Raw genomic sequence first — 21,321 nt, forward strand, 5'->3', positions numbered from 1 at the left:
CAGTGTGGCCTTTGAAAGGGAATGGGCAATGCTGGAAGGCAAAAAAGAGAAATTGGAGGCTTGCCTCACTTGAGAAAGGTCCCTGACAGCACAGCTAGACAAGTTGTGCTTCTATAATGAGTTTCTGTGGTTGTTCAGAGATGCTATAAATAACACATTCACCACAAAGGATGCACAACTGGTGACTAAGTCCTACACATACTGCATTCAAACACTGGTCCCTTTCACTGCCAAATCCTCAGTGGTGTGAAGCTGTTTGTATATACTTTTATCCAGCTGAATACAGAACATATTCTGTTGCTTTTCTAGTTCTGTGCACTTTGCTTACTGCCCACAAGCAACTGCCAGTTAGGATTAGGGAATTCCCTATAATCACTAATTAAAATCCCCACTCGTACCTTTAAGTGTGTTAGCTTGCCTTTTCCTTGGCCACCTCATGTTTATGGTGAATATATATATCTCACTATATATAAGGTAACATTTTTGGTTTCACATATCCTGGAGAGGTTCTTTTCTCAAGTAGCAGAAAAGTTTGTTCATAATCACAGCCCATTGAGAAGATAGGTCTGAAAGAAGTCTCAAAGCAAGAATCAGCTGAAATTAAAATTCCTGATGTGTTTCTTTTAACTGTTCTTAAAGACCTGTAGTGGTGGGGGCTCCTGGACCATCTGGAGCAATCCTTTCCAATACAGACTGACCTTTGGAAAACATCCTCATGACTATTAGTAAATTGCTATGCTGTCTAGTATACATGTGGAAAAGAGATTACTCCGCCTTTCTGTAATTTTACATAAACTTGAAAACAATTGGCGTTTTTCATTCTGCACCTTCTCTTTAGATTCTAACAGTTTTTCTTTTAAGATGATGAATCCCAACTTTATCCCAGTTGTTTCCTCATTTGAGCGCCTCTGTCCCTCCGCTCTTGTACTTTTCTTTGGATTCTTTATAATTAGACCATATTTTTCCTTAAGTGCAGCATCTAAAACCAGACAAAGTCACACAAAAAGCTCATTTCATTCCTTTTCTAGTATCATAGCATGAGACTACCCACTTGGCTTTATATCCCTTCCTAAAGAATCTTGTGCAGTCAGCTGGATGAGAGACACTGTTTCCTAAAGCACTCCAGGGGCTCTGCTTAGGACTGCTAAGCTGAGTTGTACCACTGTGGTGGGTGCCATGTAATGTTGGCCCAGCAGGAGAAAATCTGCACAGAAAAGAAAATTCTTACTCCAAATTTTGAATAAAGCTCAGATCATTGCAAATGGAAATGTTTGAATATAATGCATTTGAAAGCGAAGTTCAAACTATCATACTTGCATTGCTTTTTCTCTTTTCATTTTAATTAGCAGGTTCTATCTGTACCACATCCTTTCCTGGACAAGTCTGGTATTAGTTAATGAACTGAATTCTCTGTGTAGTTGAAGTCTGTGTGCAGACTTCCCCAGGTTAGGATAACAGCACTTGACAGATATGTGAATACCTGTGTAAGGTTAAAAGCAAAGAATAACTAAGCTCCTGTACTCCAAAGTCTTTTCTTTAGACCATTTTGAGGCCCATTTGGTCCACTTTAAAAGAATATAGAAACTTCCCTGTGTTTTCAGAACAATTTATTCTAATTATTATTCAGGGAAAAAGCCCTCACTGAATTGTTTATCTCTATCTAGGGAGTAGAGAAATTGTCTTAAGTCTGTGGTTAACTATATTTGTGCCAGTCTCTATATTAGGTCAGTTTATAGCAAGAGAATATTCATGGGATAGTGGGAATATTGCAGTGAGAGATAATTAGGCTAAATGTCCAGTCCCCAGTGACTGTTGTGGGGGAATTGAAAGCACAGGGAATGAAATAGAGTAAATTGTAGCTCATAACTTGTGTAAGACTAACCTGCTTTCATTTAGCATAAATAAAAATTTTATGCTAGTTTGACAATACAGGCCAAAGTAGTACAGAGTGTGTGTGTGCTGTGATCTATAAACACTGGCCTTTTTTTGAAAATGGACACCTAGGCATTGTGATTTGGAAAAAGCCAAGCTTTGGTAAGGGGTAAGAATAGCCATATGTATGGTGCAGCACTTAAATAATTGAAATCCTCTTCATACAGAAGACTTTATGGGTTGTGGCTGCTCTTCTCCATAGGAAAGTATTTCCTCATGAAATAATTTTATTTATTTTACTGTATTTGAAGTAGCTGCTTCAAGAAACTTCATTTGGGGTGTCTCAGCACTTCTGATGGTTTCTAAGGTGTGGGTAGATAGTTTTTATGCGTAATATTATTTCTTGGGATTAGGTTATTAGAAAAAAATGCATCAACCATCAACGAAGATCTTCAATTTAGCCCTTCCACCTAAGAAAGAGGAAGGATCCCAATGTACAGGAGCTGGGATTGGCCCCTAAGAGAATGTTTGGTTATACCAGATGTGCTTTTCTTTAGCAGCCTCTGTCCTTTAAGGCAGATGCGGATTTTCCAACTTAAGGAATCTATGAAAGAGCATTTATGTCCATTGTAAATACTCCATCACAAACAACTGATAACATACTAGAGAACATTCTTGTGTTTTCCGCTTCCTTTTGAGCCCATTTCAGGTTCAGATAGAACTCTTCTGAACAGTAAGTTTCTTAAGACTGATACACTATGGAAATTATCAGATCAGTGTTATTTCTTTATCCAGTGATACTGTGTATTTTAACATTATCTTCAATAAAAGTGGAAGTAGCTAATAACATGGGCAGTCATTTTCATTTCATTTTTGTTTGCAGACATTGTGTTGATAAGCCAATTTTTTAAAAAAAATCAACAGAAGAAGCCTGCAATTATTTTAAATTGTGCTAAGCATGCAGTAAAGGAGAACAGCTCTGTTTGTGATCAGAAAGGGATCTGTTCTTTATCTTGGAAAATCATATCTATTTGCAAATTATAAGATGTGCATCAGTCTTGTCTCTACTTTGTGTTCTTACTCTTGAAAGTAACGTCATTATTCCCCATAAAACTGAACTTTTGCTTTCTCACAGTTCTGTCTCATTACAGATGTAACTGAATTTACTTCCTTCCTCTGGAAAATTTTGGAAGGGGAAGGGAAATGCTTTAAATATGTGTACCTTGTGGAGAACACTGGCAGCCCAGTTTCGATGCAGTGGTATTTTTTAAGTAGAAAGGTTGTAGCTATTTGTGACATCAACCCCCAACTTCTAAATTTAGTTTAGAATCCAATGGGTGGCTATTTCTACTTCTAAACATAGTTAGTGTTGTCCTGAGGTGTGCCACATATGAAAGGAACCTGGTACTTCACCAGGTTCAGTGTGGCAATATTTTGTTTAAGTAAATAGATTGAATTAGGTTGACCACGTCATAAACGGAAAAAAACCCACATTTCTAAGTTTCTTGGGAATCTAACATGCATGTATTTAGGCTTCTAAAAACATTGTGTACTGTCCTGAGGGGTCAGTAATGAAGGAACTCATCAGACTTCACTGGGTTTAAACTTCTAGGTTGTCCTAAAATGTAGATTAGCTTGTGTCAAAACAAATACCAAGGTCTGAATTCAGGAAAAGCCTGTATACTTCTTGTGACACCCGTGCTTACTGTTCTGGATATTATTCTTTTTACTTGTCTTTGTCTTGGAGACTGTGCAGCCAGAATGCATCTCAGCCCTGTTTCCCAGTTGCTTTCTCCAGTGTGCATGGGAATGAGGCTGATTTTAACCAGATGTGAGGTTCACCTGAGTAGCTTCTAAACCTGGCCCAGTTTTTTTCAGCAGAGACTTTTTTTAACAGTGCCATGTGTGGTACATGGAGTAGTGCCTGTGGCCCTGTGCTTGATCAATGTGTGCTGCAATTTCCAGCCCTCGCTGTCTCATGTCTGTAGCTTTACTGAGCGGTAATGGAGGGAGTTTGGAACCTTATGCAGTCTTGCACCGTAGAGAAGTGGAGGGATGGACCCAGGGAGCTAAAGGGCCAGGAAAGGTCCTGTTCAGGACTTAGAAGGACAATTTCTTCAGTGTCATCATTTGCCTTGGTAACAATTCCCAGCCAAGCTAATGTGGTGCTGTACTACAGGACCTTGAGAAGTGTTGTCAGCCAGGGTGACAAGTGTGCAGTGATTGTTACTGAATGTGTCAGTCTGGCTGTTCTTACCCACCTGTGAATGATACCTTGCCCACTTTTTTCCTCCTTGCTGCTTCAAGGTAAATACGTTTTCTTGCATGCCTCTAACAAATGTCAGTTATAACACAAACATCTTCCCTGAGCTGTGCTGTGGCTTCTTGGTTTTTTTTAATGCTCAGTTGTTCTGAAATGTGTTTCAGTTGCTCTGCTGGTAGTCTTGCCTGAGAAAGGCACATGAATGGATGCATTTCCCTAGATTGTTTCTAACTTGGCTGGTGTGTGCTAAGTTTTGGTAAGAACAGATTCTTTGTCTGCCCTTTTTATTGCTGTTTTTATGGTGTATTTCCCAATATATATGAATTAGAAAGTTTTACTTTGTGATGTTCCTGAAGAGATATTGTTCCTGTAAAACATGCTGTGAGCAGATTGCCCCATAAAGTAGGACTGTGGAATACTTTCCACTCCCATATACTTCTCTTGACAGTTATTTTGTTACCTTCCTGGTTCTTTTGTACATGTTCTAGTAAGAATTATGTAATCTGTGTTTAGATTCTCTTTTTGGATTATCTGTATATTCATTGTTTCCTCTAGCAGATCCTTTTATGGTTTATTTCTGCTACTTGTAGTAACATAATGTTTACTCTTTTTTGTTGCTGTTGTTGTTGACTGAGTTTATGAAGTTTCTAGGGCCATGGAGAAACTGTAGTTCTTATTACAGGATAGTCTAACTGCCATGACTTGGAGGGTTCAGTATCCATAGCTTCTTTATGCTAAATTTGAGGTGCCACATGACTGTAAAGCAAATAAGAGTACTAAGCAGAAGACTCACACCTTAGAATCCTGGGTATTTTAGTAGGTATGTCTGATAATTGGTGGTGTCACAACTTCATCAGCTTCTGTGCTGGGAAAAGAGGGTCTAACCTGGCTGGAGCAGGCAGAGCTGAACTCACTTGTGTTGCTCATGAAGTTGGTCCCAGGTCTGGAAGCTTAGGCAGCAGTAGCTCAGGATAACGTGTTTCCAGCAGAGTGCTCTGAGAGCTCGTATAAGGGCTGTTGGATTGCATTAAGGACGTGGAAGAAAAGGCTTTGGGCAAGTTTCATTTCTCTTCAGAAGCGAGCTGCTGCAGTTTCTTTACTTGTTATCTTTGGAGTATGTTGCTAAGGAGAAAAGAACAAAAAGACAAGAATGAGTTGCTGAATCTTGAGATACTTGCACAGGAAAATATACTTGATAACATAATTATCCTTAAAGCCAGTGCAGTTCCAAAATCTCTAATAAGGATATCTGAACTGAATTTGTCTATGTTGTACATTGTACTTAAACTTGACAGCCTATAGAGAAGGTAATTTTTGTTTGTTTGTTTTGGTTAAGTTCTTGTATAGGTCTTAATTGTTTGAAATAATATTTCTGTTGCCTTCTTTCTTATTTTCTAATAATTTTGCCAGGAAATTGTCTTCTGGAAGATTTATGGGTATTAATTATGACAGAAGTTTGATCTTTGGTGTTAAGCAGTTGCTCTATTTATTACAGGGTTGTTTTTTTTTTTAATTTCTCTTTTTCCAAGTGAGGTCAGGGTCAATAACAATTGCACATTGTAAAGAAAAAGCTTAGGTAACCTCAACTTAAATGTACCTAAATGTACACGAGTACTTCTTGAATTTCTGTTCCATCTTTTTCAATGTCCCTTTTCTTTCCATGTTTTCAGCACTCTTTTGGTGAAACGCTTATTTTCAGCCTCAAAGGCTGGAGTAGCTGGGACTGTTCTGCTCTCTTTCCCAGCCTCTCTTTGAAATCTCCTTTTCCTGTGAAAATGCGTTGACAGATTCTCTTTCATGTGCCTTGATTTGCCAAGTGATACATGCTGCGAGTACCACTAAATGCCTTCATATCCGGCTGTGCAGGAGATTTTTGGTATTATTTGCTTATTCATATACAACTGTTTGAAAAATTAAGCATGTACAGGCATATTGTTGCGATCTGGCCCCGGAGCAATGAAGTTGTTGTTCTGAGTTCAATACAGAGTGATGGTACCCTGCCAGCTGAAAATCTCATCTTCAGATTTTTCATCGTGCTTTTGTGTCTGTAGCGGAAGCCTTGTGAATTAGCCTCTCATAGGAGCTGCTTTTAGGTGCTGCAGGTTGGGACTTCCATTTATTCCTTGAAGTAAAAGGATTTTGGAGCAGCAAGCCTGCTGACCTGAGCAACTTAGAGCTCAGTCAAGGGTATTTTTCCTCTGTGGTAGAACAGCACAGTTAAGGATATGTGTCAATGAAGAGAGTCCCTGTGGATGACTGGGTTTCTAGGATACAGCGTATGATCTGTTTTAATTAGACAGTTACTCTTGTCTTCAGGTTCTCTCTCATTTCATTGCTTGTAGAGATTTTATAGTGATAATGCAGTGTAAGTAAAATGGTTTTGTTTTAAGGATGTATTTTTTTGCTTGTGTGCAAAATGCTACTCAGTGATCTGTCATCTGCAGTAAAAAAAAAGGCTATTAGAAATTTAATAGGTCTTTTCAAAAACTTCCAGGATCTGCATTTTGGTGGACACTGCAGTGTTGAGTATAAACATTAAGCTTTTCACTAGTCATTCAGTTGGATGAAAACTGACACTGGCTGCTTAGAGACTAAAAATCAAGTTGCTGTGCAGCGAGCAATTAAAAGGAGAAAAAAAAAAAAAAAAAGGAAGGGGGGGAAGGAAAGCTTTTCCATTTTAAAAATGTGACCTGGTTATCCCAATGAGCAAATCTGATGAGAGTTTTTCTTAGAATTAACATTTGTAAAGTCAATTCAAGTTTGTGTGTACTTTATCTCAAACATATGGCTTCCCACACAATGATGTCATGTACAACTAAGTGCCAAAAAAAGCGTGAACGCTCACAGCAAAAGCTACACTTTGAACTAGGATTTGATGTGCAGTTTCTGTGCCTGTGTGTGCGTGGCCAGACAGCCAGTCCTGTTAGAGCACCGATCTCTGCACGAAGGCACTGCTGTCCTCAGCTCTGGGTGATGGTCTGCAGGGAGGCACAGTGGCCATGGAAGGCTTCTGTGTCATAAACATCTAATTTTCTCCCCTCTTAGATGTGTTGGAAAAGGAGCAAATTGTCACAGCTTATTTGCTTCAGAGGAGTTCTGGAGAGGGACTGTCAGCTTGAGGCATCTTGGTGCTGTAAGAGCTTCATGCAGTTGCACAGGAGAGGATTTCTCTTGTGGAGATGCAGCCTTAGGATTTGCAGGTGTTGTGTAGGCACAGCAAACTGTTCTGTGCATAGGCTTTGTTCCCAGCCCACTTCTTAGCCGAGTCATGGTTTTCCCAAGCTTGCAATCATGTTTGGGAGGTGGATCTCACTTTGTGCTTGTGTTTAAAGAGTGGATGGTGGGGTGGCTCCCTCTGACCCCCTCTGTATGTTCTTCTGCCCTTAATGCCCCATCTGGTGGTCTGCTTCTGACCTTCTGTTACAGAAAGCTTTCCTTGGGTTGCACGGTTTTTGATCTCTCTCATGCAAAACAATGTGTTACAGTGGTATGAAATAAAGAGAAGCTGTGGGTTCTTTTAGTCTACCATTTACTGTAAATTACTACAGGGTCCTGTTCTGCTTCAGGAGTAGCTACGTTAGGAAGATTCCTGAATCAGAGCATAGATCACAAGTTTCCTCTTGAGCTCTTCCATTGGCCATGCAGTGGAAGTTGGAATCTCAGACTGCCTATGGTTACTAGCAAATGTCCGAAGGGAAATTTGGGGGATGGCTTTAACGTTGGAGAAGGAAAAAAATGTCAGTGCCAGTGCCTGCTATTACAGGTTCATTGGTACTGGCTGTCAAATACAACAGTTCATGAGTGTTTTGTAGTGTATTTTTTGACTGGAGTGTAAAATGCAGTTAGGCTGCCTTCTAAAACTCTTTCTTTACAACGCCTTCATAACTCAGCTCGCCAGCAGGCACGGGTTTGTCTTTGCCCCTTTGTGCTTTGGTGCACGTTTTCTCCTCATACAGAGATGGAAGCTTGTGCTTATTTGCTGTGCAGCAGGGGGAGGTTCTTGTCTACTTGCACCTGGGCAGCAGCTGAGCACCAGCTGTGCATGTGGGTGAAAAATGACTTTAGGATGTTCCTCTACTTTTTTGGCTACATATTCAAACCTGAAATATGTAAAAGTGAGCATGTGTGTACCTAGGCACTCACTTTGCCTGCTGCTTCCTAGTAACACTTATTATCCTCATAATACAGATTTTTCTGTCAAGAAAATTTTTCATCAACTACAGTGAGAAAGAGGGCTGAGACAGCATAATTTTTCAATTTCATTACTTTCTCTTTCTTCCAGCCTTTCAGGTGGTACAAGCAGCTTCAATAGTTAAAATTCATATGAGAATCTGGTAAATGATGAGGGATTCTTTTACAGTAAGAAAATCAACATCTTTGGTGCACTGGGCAGGGGTGCAGCATATGCTCCAGGGAACAGAACCTTCCAAAATCTGCAGGGATCCCCGCAGAGCAGCTGTGAGCTGGAGTTGGGAAAGGAGGGACAGTTCAGCCTCCCATTTCCTCCTCTGCCTGGCTTTTGTGTGCCAGGGGTAATTATTGTCACTGTTCAATCCATGCTTAATGCCTCCCAGAGAAGAAAGCAGACAGCTTTTCGTCTGCACATGCTTCTGTGACTGGTATTTTCCTAAGAAATTTAGTTAGAGTCTTGCACAAGGGAACTATTTAAATTTTTTGCAATGACCTAATGCATACAATGCATACAAGCTCTTTTGATGGGAGCTGTACTAAATGCTGTTAAATAAATTAGGAAGTTATTAAGTTTTAAGCTGTAGGAGGAAGAGTTAAGATTTTTTTTTTCAGATACATTTGTTTCTATCATCCTTCCTACCCTTGGGTAGTCTTGAGTCCTACACTGCATTCAATTTCCTACTTCCCATTTCTTGAAGAAAAAGTTAAAATATATGTTATCAGAAGCTTCCCTTAAATGGGGTATGCTGCTCCATCCCATAATCAGGCAAATGTGTCAAGTGGAGAATAGTCCTAGTGAGCTCATAGCTTTAATTTTAATGATTTGGGAGCTCCTGTTACATAGGTAGTCAGGAATTTTACTGTAATATTTGGAATGTATGTAGCATTGGTTGCCTTTCTACCTAAAATGCATCTGTTTGAAACAATAGGCAGCAATAAAAAAAGTAATTTTTCTCCTTGCATTAAAAACATAGCTACTAAAATTTAATTTTGTTTGTCATTGTGTTGGTAAACAGAAGAATTTTTAAAGTGATACATGTTTTGAAATGTTTTGCTGCTAGTCTGCTGGCATTTTCTGTTGTTTGCAAACTTTATTAGTTGTAACTTAGTTTCTCAAAAATAGTAGAACAAAAATTACTGGTTCTATTGTTAAGGTTTAATTTTTATTACAAGTAAAGATCCCCTGTATTTGTTGTCATGCCTGTACCTGTCTATGATTTAACATCTTGATGATACAGAAAATTACTGACTTTTTAGTAAATACTGGGAATTGTGGTAGTGTACAATTGCAATGTCTTAATAGGAGAGTGCAGAAAAGTGATGCAACTTTTTTGAAGTCACATAAGGCATCAGTGACAGAGGTGAGATTACATCTGGATCCTACATTTTAAAAATACATGGAAGTATATTTGTTATAAATTAAGAATATAGAACATATATTAATATGTAGAGCATAACAGTATACATGTATATTATAGAAAACATCCTTTCTTTTCTTTATTACAGGTTATAGAACAGACATTACTTTTTAGCACTGCAGCTACAGGAAGGATGCAATCTGCATCCCTCTAATTGCTATCTGGAAAAATGACTAGTCTAGTTTCTGGTTTATGAACTTGTGTAGTTTTCTGGTGTGCAGACATGGTATATTTTTGTCACCAAAGAACTCTCTGGATTGCAGCAATCCTTTTCTGTAGTCATGAGAAAGTTCTGTCCTTCCCGAATGCACATGTCTGCAGCAGCCTTAGCGGGTCAGGGCTGTGCTTCTGTAATTTCGGGCTTGGCGGTTTCAGGGGTCGCTCTGTTCAGTGACAGGTTTCATTTCTTGTGATTTGCCTGTGACGCCAGCTAGTTTGAGGGGGGCAGCAGGAGCAGCAGAGAGCTTGCCACCCCAAAGCCACCAGCAGATTTCCTATGTTGTTGCTCCTCCCACGTCCCAGTGTCATTGTCTGAGCTGTGGCATTGTACCGGTGCCATCTGTGACTCCTGTGGCCCCTGCCACTAGTGCTCGCCTTTGCTGGAGCTTGGGATCACAGCTTTGTTCCCTAAGCTATCTATTCTTTTTCACAATGTTATCAGCCTGGTGAAGTTCGGCCTGTCTGATGCAAGCCCATCTGAAGGGGACGGGAACCGTCACCCGACAGTAGCAGCTGTGCAAACAAACAAGTCAGCGTTGATACTCATCAATAGCTTTGTGCAGCCGTGGCATTGAGACGCACCAGAACAAGTGCAATCTGTCTGCTTCCTTTGTCCCGCTGCGCAGCCAGAGCGGCCACTCTGCGCTGATGAGGCCCATTGTCATGCTGTGCTGTGCCTTCTCCTCCTTCCTTTTCTCCTTTGCTTTTCCTGCCTCTTTGTGGGCTGTCGGGCTGCTCCCAAACACATCTGCCACGCGTCCCATCTGCTCTCCCTGAGAGGCACGCTCAGTCCTGACAAGCGCTATTCAAGGGGCGCACTGTTCTGTGGAGCTGGCAGAAAACACTAATTTGTATTATTAATGGCGTATCACTAATGCTCCCTGCTTCTAAACACTGAGCAAAGTAAATAGGGTGGAACATCAACTTGTAAACTTGCTGGTGGGTTTTTTTCAAAATCCTACATGCATAGGTGAATTTTTTCCATTTCCACTTACTATAGGTAACAGTGCTCTTACTTTGTCTTGGAGCTTGTAACTTTTTCAAGACACTGTGTTTTCCTTCAAAAAAAGGGAAACATTTATTTCAGAAGTTGTGTTCTTTCCTTCCTGGCATCAGGATGTAAGATTCTTTACATTAAGAGGCAAGGCACAAGTGTGTGATAAAATAATTATTTACTATTCCTTTGTCTTTCAAAGAAAAAATATTATTGGACCATCCAAAAAAATTTTTAAAAACATCCTAAACTCAGAAAGAATTTAAAGCCTTGCCCGTTCTGTGTGCCTGTTGGACAGCTTAGGGTTATGCACTTAACTCTTCAGAACATCTTTTTGGTGACCTTTACTTACTTCTATCAGGATCTTGCCATGTGCCAGCTCCCCTGTCAAGCTGAACAAAAATAAAGTGGCTCTCAGCGGGTGAAGGAAGAAGATAGTGCACAGCGTAGGCATAGATACGCAGTAGAGTTGTTTTTGTGGAATCACCTCTAGCTTTGAGTCAAAGATTTGTGGAGATGCCTGATCAAAAGTTACTAATTAGTGTTGGTATTCATCTCTGTCTGGTCATATTAACTGTCAGCTGTATTCGCCATGCTCATTATGTTGAAGCTGTCACAGCTGCCTTGTGTACTGCTGCAGAGATTTACAACTTGAAGCTGTGGTGAACAAGGAGTAATTTTCCCTGTTACCACGTTTGTCTGCACTGTGGAATTCACTGTAAGCAAGGGTTAGGTGTCCAAAATATCAAGCTGGGCAGGATTTTACAGGGCTGCCTAAAAGGAAATGCACGTGCATGTAGGAAGAGAATTTATTCATTTTGACAGTATTTGTTTCACAGCCTTGTAAGTCTTCCTTTAGTAACTCCCTGCTTACTCAGAATGTCACAAAGAGAAAAGTAAAGGTTGGAAGCATAAGTCAAAAAAAAAAAAAAAGAATGAGGCCCGGGAGACTTCTAGCAATGAAAAAAAGGTGAGTGACTTTTGGTCAACTGGCAGAGCTGTGTCAGGGTACATTTTGGTTCTGTGCCTCTTGGAAGCTGATTTGTCTGGTACTCGTGTTAACTCCTTGTGAAAGCTGTTATTCCAGCTGCACTGTTCTGCACTGTGTTGTGTTCAGGAATCTGACCTCTGTTGAAGAGGTTGAGGATGGACTTGTTTACTTGTCTTATATAGCTTTTACGAGAGTATTTTTTCTTGTCATTTTGTTCTTCACCTGAGAGCATTGTAAAGCAGTATATTTTATCATCATAACCCAGCTAAGCATCATAAAGCTGCTAATGCCTAACAGTGAGTTTGTGGAGGAAAAAAATGGGTTGGGACTGCTTGAGAGAATAGTATCTGTTATGTTGGAAAAACATTGTTCATGGAATTTGCAATATAAAGGATATAATCACAGCATTCACTTAGGTGTGATCGGTGGTAAGCATTAACTCTCCTAGATGCGGTTTTCACATCAGCATTTTCAAAATTTATCAAGCTGGTGTCAGCACTTGAAAAGTTGTGTCAAGGAGTTTAGCAGACAGACGGGGGAGAAGGGGATAAGAACAGGAGTTTATCACCTCTGAAAGTGGTGTTAGACACTGGGAAACAGGTGAGCTATTCCTGCAGGACTTTCTGTGGGTTACTGAGTTAAGGCACCCATTAAAGGGTTACAGATGTAGTTGCAGTTGAGCTGTGTACTGTATCGTTTGTCCAGTGCTTTGTAATGTGTTTGCTTGTTTTTACGTTAAACTGGTCCCTGGTGGTTTAACTGGATGTGATTCCTGCCCCTCCAGCCTTGTTAATATGTGTTGCCAATGGGTTCCAGCAGCACTGCCTGGACATCCCATACGAAAATAGGGTGAGCAGGCATGATAGATAACTTAGAGATGAATGCTTTGTGTGTACCCTTGAAAACTATTCTGCTGCAATTTTCTGTGATTTCCTTTAAAAATTCAGCTCTGAATGCTATTAATCCTGTCTCAGTATTTCAGGAAAGTAATCAGCCTTTTCTCTGCCAAATTCATCTGTGCTTGGAAAAGCTTCTATACAGATCTCCTCTGTAACCCAAGAATGCTTTTGTGAGAGAGGAGAGTATTTTGTTTGTTGAAATATGTGGTGAATTCTCAACTTTTTCTCCTGTGTCTGAATCTGGCCAGTACTACTTGAGCTCTGCAAGCTAGAGGAGTGAAAGCTTTATTACAGGAGGCCTATAAAGAGAGCAATCCTATAGAGGGCTGTGAATAAATATAGCAATTGTGTAATGAAGCAATTTGTCAGTGACTGCTAACAGGCCAGACTCCAGATGAATTGTCAATAAAGTAAAAATACATGTTAGCAAAGTCTTCCTATTGATATCAGGTCCACATTTGTTTTGTGAAAAAGGGAACTCCATCTCTCGTGTAACTTATTTCTGATATGAGAGGGAGGATCTGATCCATGAAACAGAGTAGGTCTTCTAGTGACCTTAATATTAAGAAAGAATAAAATCAGAGGAAATTAAGGGATACTACAGGAGAGCAAAACACCTAAAATTATGTAGATTTTCCCCTGCATTGTTCGTTGTTACCCTTTCTAGTGTGTTTGCTTTGTGAGACCACTAGTTGCCATGTAGTGTAACCTTGCACAGGTAAGAGGGAGACACTTTCTGCTCCTCCATGGGTCTTACTGGAGTGCTGCTGTAGAGACGTATCTGTGCTTTGAGAGGAGCTTGTGTTGTCCTGTTCATTTCCAAGGAATGGAATTTCACAAGAAATCTTACTATTTGTGCTGACTTGCTTGTGGAGGGTTTTTACTTTGTCTTCGCCCTTGAATTTTGGTCAGTTGTCTCCAGAAATATTCTGTGTGAGGTTTGCTCATGGCAGTCTTACTGCTTGTGCTGATCTGTTGTGTTTTGGCTTTTGTTTTTCTCTCCCTCTTGATTTAGATGAGACGTCCTTGGAACAGCAGAATTTTTCCTTTTTCTCAATGATGCATGAAAGCATATCAGGCAGCAGGACACAAACGGCCTTAGCAAGGAGTACTTTGGAGTCCCAAGAAAGTAATTTGCTTCAAACAGTTTTATCATCAGTTACCACTTCCTTTGATGGGACTTTACTTAGCCAAGAAGAAACAGCCATGATTTCAGAAGGGAGAAGTACACCACCGTTGGTAGATGTCTCTGTAACGAGCAATGAGGCATTCCTAAGTGATGATGAATTTATTAGCTCCTTTTCAAATGCACAGTGGACTCCTCCTGTGAAGTCTTTTGCAGTTTTAACAGATCATCACTCAGTTAATACAGTAGAGCCATCAAGAGAAATGTTAGAAACTGTGTTGCTAACACCTTCATTATCTGTCCTTTCTTCACTGTATGATATCTCAGAAACAGCACAGCAGAAGACTCCGTTGAGTGCTGTCTCTGAACGCAGCTACACTCTTATGGAACTAAAGCCTTTTGTACCAGATCCTGAAATATTAACAGCAAGTAGAGACTTGCTGTTGTACCCTCCAAATACAGCTGTTCCTTTCACTTCCATTCCTTCTGACACGGGAGCTGTGGCACAGGAAAACAGTAATGCAAGTTTAGCAGCTCTGCCTTTTGGGGGTGCTTCAGAAGGATCTCCTCTCCATCTCAAACTGCTGGGTGAAACCAGCCCTGGGGCCCCAGATGCCACAGCACAGCGTGCAGACCTGTATGGTGATGTTTACATACATGTGAGTAGCCAGGCAGCAGAACCTCTCAGTCAAAGGACTTACCCCACTCCAAGCATTCCCTGGCCCACACCAGCTTCAGCAGCCAGTGCTGAGCCTGCTTTTTATCCTATTAGTCTTCCACTTGTGTCTTTCCCTCTTGATTCAGCTGCCATTTCCATGAACTCTAATACAGTTCTTAATGCCAGCCTGTTTACACACGGATTCTCCACTACAGCACCAAATTTGCCTGCTGGTTCAGAAATACCAAGTCAATCAGAGCTTGTCAGTGAGCTCAAGAGTCCAGTGCCTTTCACGAGATCACACAGTTACTGTCTGTATTGTGACTCAGAAGTTTCACTTCTGCCAGAAGCAGGCTTTGCCCCAGAACATGATGTGGGCTCAGGCGATTATGTTGAAACTTTGTCCATCAAAGCCTCTGAAGTACAAGGCATAACTGCATTTACGACTATAATTACTGATGGGTATGAATTAGAGGAACCTACACCTGAGATTTTTGATACTTCTTTTCCATCAAGACCAGTTGTTTCACTTTCTTCCAGATTCGCAGAAATCCCTGACTCAAGCATGTTTTTATTAAGCACTACAGACACTAGAACACCTATAACAATATCTCCCTCCTTCCATCAGCTCCCTGGGGAAACATCACTGAACATCTCTGTTTCCCAGACTCTCCCTGTTCTGGAAACAATTTCGGTGACTCCAAGCACTTATGTAGAACTTCCTGGTGCCACCACTGCTCTGTTGGACTCTACCATCATTCCCAGTGAGCCAGTCACATCATTTGCAATCAGTCGGACAACCTTGCTGGAACTGCCAGAATTAATGCCATCAGAATCCATGGTTTTGCTTGGCAAAACATCTACAAGGGATGAACTGTCTTTAAATATTTCAGATTTTCCATCCAATCTTTTATCAACACCATTTCCTATTGAATCGAGTTACTTGCCTTTATCACTGACCATGCTAAATTCTTACTCTGTCATGCAAAGTGATTTATCAACACTGTTACCTCAGACCCTGTTGACTGGGACATCAGTACTTCCTGAGGATGTTACCAGCTGGGACTTAGCTACCACTGTCAGCTCTGCCGCTGATGCTGAGGTTTCTCAGTTACATCTTGGCCAAACATCATACTTTCTTTCAAATGCATCGTCCCTTCCAGATGCACAGGTTCCTGAAATAATGCCATCATCAGATTTTCACTCAGAGTCATCCGTGTTTCTGGAAGCATCCTCGGTACTGCCAGTGGGCTCTGAAGTTGTGTTTACCTCAGCTGCCACAGGAGCTACCTCTCAGTTGGAGCCTTCACTCTCCATCTCTCACTCTGTGGTTCCTACCCTGGTGCTACCCACTTCTGACACCCAGTCTGTTACCAGCAGCGTCTTGCTCAGTGAAACAAATCTGATCTCTGTGTTTACTACCTTTCTGGCAACTCCTGTCTTAAACATATCTTCATCTCTACTTTCAACTGCTCTGGGTTCTGATGAGGATATTGGTGCTACAGTTAACCCCACGCTGCTTTTTACATCTGGCAGCAGGGGCAGTGCCCCCACAGCCCTTCCTCCCACAGACCCTGACAATCTCGCATCGGATGCCGACACCATCAGCGTAATGCCCTCTCCTACAGCATCTCTGCCTATGACCTCTTCGTTTCCTCCCACACAATTTCCTCTGACTGCCAGCCCTCCCCCTGGACATGAAGTTCCATCAGGAAGCAGTGTAACTGATGGAGCTGATGCATCAGCTCCTTCCACCACTGCCAGCAGTGCTACAGGCAGCCCAGGGACATTCTCCTCCACCCCGCTGAGGACCACTACTCCATCTGAAGTGGTGGCTGTGACCTCTGCTGTGACTACTACCAGGCAGCCGTACGTCTGCGACATCACCATTCCCGATGCCTACTTGGTCACTGCGGGTAAGATATTCCCAACATTTTCATTTTGGCTTTCAGAAGCCACTGTAATATGACCCCCTAGGTAAATTGCAGATTTTGGATTAACTAAGTTAACTTTATGGCATAAATTTAGACAAAGAGCTGTAAAAGCATTGATTTATCATTTACTGTTAAAAATAATAGAGTTCACTTGGACAAAGTCCATTGTGAGAGAGCGTTACAAATACATTACACTGCACAGAGAATGAAATTGTCCTCAAAAATTGCTGATACAAGTGTGCTGAGTTAGAGGCTGCTTTATCATTTCATTGGTTGTAAGTGAATGTTACTGTCATGGTACTGTTCTGCCAAACTGTAATGTTCTGACTGAGTAAGTTTCTCCTTTCAGTTGTTGCTGCTGTTTATTAAAAAACACCTGCATGTGAGGTAATGTTGTAATATGTAAAAGGAGAATTGGTTTAAAAAACGTTTGGGTTTTGCAACCATGTTTATAATTTCACCTTACTAGCTTATGTTTGTATCTCACCTCCTCCCATACTTACTTTCAGTTGGATTTGGTGTGTTTGTAACTAGAAAAAGTGACATTAATGTGTTTCAAAATTAATCGTCTTAGCATCTGTATTTGCTTTTCTGGTGTTTTCCTGTCTCTTCCTAGCTTGTTAACAAAACAGCACCAGCAAACTAATCCAGGGCAGCTGCAGAAGTGCTGCATATTCGTGCTGAGCAATATTTGTTACTCCTAAGGCTTAGTTGTGAGATATAAAGCAGAATGAGCATAATCTCATCCTCCAGATATGTAGGTGATCTAGCTATGCTAGTGATGAGGAAGACTTTTTTAAAATGTAATTTGAGTACTTTTGTAGGCAAGTTACTGATGGAAAGTAAATGCAGGATGACAACACAACACTTTTCAGTTGTTTGCATAACCCACAGTCACAGTGTCAAGTGTGACTGTAACAGACATGACATCCATTGGGATGTGGGGATTTCAAAGCTCTTTCTTACTCTATGGATATCCCTGTCATTAATTTATGTCATGTTTGCATACTTTTTATTTAAGAGAAAAGTAGATGCATATTTTCTGTGGCTTTTTTCTGACCTTACCTGCATTCCATGCGTTGCCTACAAAAATTTTAACAGTGTTGTGACAGCAGACTCACTCACACTGAGACTTAATATGCTGTTGCTTTCCCATTTGAATGCTGCAGGTCTTCAAAAGTTTATTTTATCAGAATGCTAGACATTAGCTGTGGAAAAAACAAAAGAAGAGAAAATAAACTTACAGTTCCTTAAACTTTACAGACAGTCACTCTTTAGGATACAGTCACACCTTGTCCCCTGTCCTTGTTGTTCATCTTACCTGTTTGATGCTGCTTATCTCACTACCTGCTTTTTCTTGCAATGTGCAGTTGAAAATGCAACTTTGCATAAAAACTTAAGAGATGAAGCTAAAAAGTATTTTCTGATTGACATTAATTTCTAGTGCTGGCCCGAAGAGCTGTTCTACGAAATGTCAGTGAATCCATCAGAGAAGTGCTCAGAGTTCAGTTCAGGAGATCAGTAGAGCTAGAGGTAAGTTGTATGAGGTGTGTAGAAGTACTCTTTGGTCAATGTAATACAGTAGGTAGCTTTTAGTTTAAAACCTAAAACAGTAATTCCAACAGTCCATAGATACTGTATCAGAGAGAGCTTTATTTTATTTTAACTTAGATGTTAAATAAAGTCATGTTTTTGTTGGGTTGTTTTTTTGGTTTTGGTTTGTTTTTTTTTTTTTTTTAATGTGAACATGATGTCAACTTTTTTACTTTTAGAATGCCATCATTTTCTAGGACAGACCTCTCTTGGCTTTGCTAGAGGTGAGCAAGCAGTGTCCAGAATTTACTGCTCACTCCTTTGCCTGGCGAATTGAAATGAACTTTAACCCTTCAAAATACCTGTTAAGCAGGTCTGTTTGTTCCTCTAGATGGTTACATACTTAGCACTTTAAACAAAATGAAACTTTCTGCACAGCCTTGTGCTATTTTATTTTATAAGTGAGACCATCAACACTTGCAGGGGAGGTGGTAGAATCCCAAATGCCTGATTTGTCAAGTGAAAAAGGTAGGGGGAAGAAATCAGGTGTGCAATAGTAAGATGTTGTTTCTAAGCGTTCAGGTAAGTGTAACTCCTGTCCTTACTCCCCTCAGAGGAATAGCTGTACCCCTGGGGTTTTCTGAAAGCTTTCTCTGCTTTGGTATTCAAGGAATCATCTTTGAACAATTATTTTCTAACTTCCAAGTGATTGTCTGGTTGAAATAAGGGTTAAAGGCTTTGTTCCCCACCTCTGTCTCAAACCCTCTGAGAGGAAAATATATAGGGGTACATGGGGGTACCTTTGTTGTACAACCAGATACTTCAGTGGTGAGGAAATACTTCACTAGAATTATTGGGGTAGATGACGTTCAGCGGCGTTTGCGGTTTTACATGTCTGTATTCATCTAGTTGTCAGAGCCCAGTACCAGATGATCTTTTGTGAGTCAGTTGATCTCATTTTTATTCTGTAGTTAACTCAAGTAGCAGTTCATTGAACAAAACTTGCATTTCTCCATGCACAGAGTTACTTGGTGCCTTTAATTTTGGCATCTCCCATGATCACTGCGCTCAGTGATTAAACAACTCCTGTCTGAAGTTTGAGCATGTACATCTCTACTTCTCAGTCAAGATAGGAGTGTTATAAATTCCTGCCAAATTTCAGCTACGGTGAGCTGGCTCTGTAAATTGTGGGTAGTTTATGTTCTTTTAGCAACACCTGCTAGTGAGCTACTTAGATTTTTATTTTTTTTTTAATATATATAAGAGATTTTTATTCTGGTTTGTAAGTTATACCTTCAGTTTGTGCAAACTGGAATAGTCAAAAAGAAGTCAGATGTTCATAATGATAGAAACACACTTAATTTTCAGTGACCTTACATATCTCATTAATATGGAAGCACTTACATTCTCACTGTTAACAGCAGTAGGAGAAAATCCGTTAGCTAATATTTGAAGGTTAATTGGAACAAACATTTGATATCTCACTTTATATTTTTCCCTTTAAATTCCTGCCTTTCATGCCTGCTATTGCCTTGTAAAGCTCTCAATAGGAGAAAGCTTCTAAGAAGTCCTAAGGTTTCTCAGAAGTAACTGTTTTTATAAATAATGCAGCTAGTCTAGCTTCATCCTTTGGAAAATCTTTTTTATCTAAAGGAAAGACATCTTTGCTGAATCAGTTTTGCTTATTCTAGAATGCTGCTATCATATGGGTTTTGCACTAAAAATAATCACTAGCAAATATGTTTTCACCTCTAACTATGGAATACTAACAGAACTGTTGGTTTGAAAAAGAGCTGTCTATAGCAGCAGTATGTTGAGTGGTGATGTAATGCAGTATTTTAAACAGAATTTCTCCATCTTGCTAAATTTAATTAATCAAACAGACCTGACTTTTGTTGGTTGAAAGTATCTATAAACCATGTGTGTGTTTGCAAGTTACAGTAAAGCAGCGCACTTCTCTAAGCTGCTTTTTTACTGTGTCTCTTATTACAGCTCACAGATGTTCCCTCACTGTGATGTAATGTACAGTAAATCAGGAGACAGTCCAGTTAAATTTAATTTCGTAGTAATGTATGCTTTAAAAATAAAATCAATGGCAGTGATGGCTATAACTGCTGCTCACTTTAAATAAGAAGCAAGTTTAGCAGTGAAAGGAGGATTAAAGCATTTTTTGCCTTCAACTTTTTTAGTTGAAACTTTGGTCTCTGCTACTTTATTGTTTCAAACATTGTGAGTTGCTGAAGTGGAAAAAAGAGGAGGCAGAATCCTGCCAAATGAAAAACACTTCTGTTACTTTTTTCTCTAGAAAAATCCTTACAACAAAGTGAGAATAAATTTCAATTTTTTTTTCTAGTTGGTCTCAACATATTGCAACTGCAAAAGAATAAGACCCCACTGTCTGAGTAAGAGTAATTTTAGTCAGTGCTCTGTAACGTAAAGCTTATGACACTTGGGTAGGATCTGTTAGACAGTGTTCTCTTGACTTGACTTGCACTGGGGTGTGAAATAAAATAGTGTTGGCAGTGACTCACTGCCAGGACCCCTGGTGCCATTAAGTTCATGCCAACAGGAAAAGGGTTTTTGCCAGCCTCCTTTGTGCTTGGAAATTTTGTCATGCATTTGAGCATTTTTACCTTAGCCACTTGGTTTTTGTATTTAATGTGGGTTTGGTGGTGTGTCCTTAACATACTGGTTCCTATAATCCCAAATCGGTGAACTCTGCCTCCAGAGTGTGGAGTTCAGGTCATTGCCAGGTAAATGCTTCTTTGAAAGATGCCACCTTGTGGGCTTGCTGGCTTCATTGCTGCTTCACCACTGCTGAAGTTGTGGTTGGCACCGTAGAGGGGTGTAAAACCAGTGAGAACTGTTGCCTCAGGATCCTAACGTGTGTAGAAGCAGAAGCTTTATTGTATTTTTAAGACCTGTGAGCCTTTGCATCTTCAGGAAGTTAAACACCTCTGCAGGCTTTTTATAGGTTTCTTAATAAGGTGGTGGTGAGAAAATCAGTTGTTGATGCTTTCTGCCAGATGTTTACACAGCATAATACAGTGAAGTGTAGGCATGGAGTAGGTTGTGGCAAAGGTACATCTGATCAAGTATTTTAGCAGACAATAAGATACAGTCATGGTTTTCCTGAATACTCCTCTGGCCTCTAGTACACTACTACTTTCTGTAGTGGATGTGCTCTCTCCTGTGAGGGTAGCTTGGAATGGATAGGTTGTGT

The 21,321-nt window shown here is 40.3% G+C and overlaps 1 protein-coding gene across 9 annotated transcripts in view; it reads left to right on the forward strand.

Annotated features, from left to right (window-relative positions):
- KIAA1549 (KIAA1549 ortholog) overlaps positions 1–21,321 on the forward strand; it is a 142,659-nt gene that overhangs the window by 55,568 nt on the left and 65,770 nt on the right. For all 9 annotated transcript variants that reach the window (XR_012053578.1, XR_012053577.1, XR_012053579.1 and 6 more), the window contains exons 2-3: positions 13,863–16,547; positions 18,010–18,098. Coding sequence is in view for 6 of the 9 variants with exons in the window: in XM_030263234.4 (XP_030119094.4) it covers positions 13,863–16,547; positions 18,010–18,098 (2,774 nt within the window). In the remaining 3 variants the exon portion in view is untranslated. The remainder of the gene's footprint in view (positions 1–13,862; positions 16,548–18,009; positions 18,099–21,321) is intronic.

This window comes from Taeniopygia guttata, chromosome 1A, assembly GCF_048771995.1.
Source record: "Taeniopygia guttata chromosome 1A, bTaeGut7.mat, whole genome shotgun sequence".
In the NCBI taxonomy this organism is placed as follows: Eukaryota; Metazoa; Chordata; class Aves; order Passeriformes; family Estrildidae; genus Taeniopygia; species Taeniopygia guttata.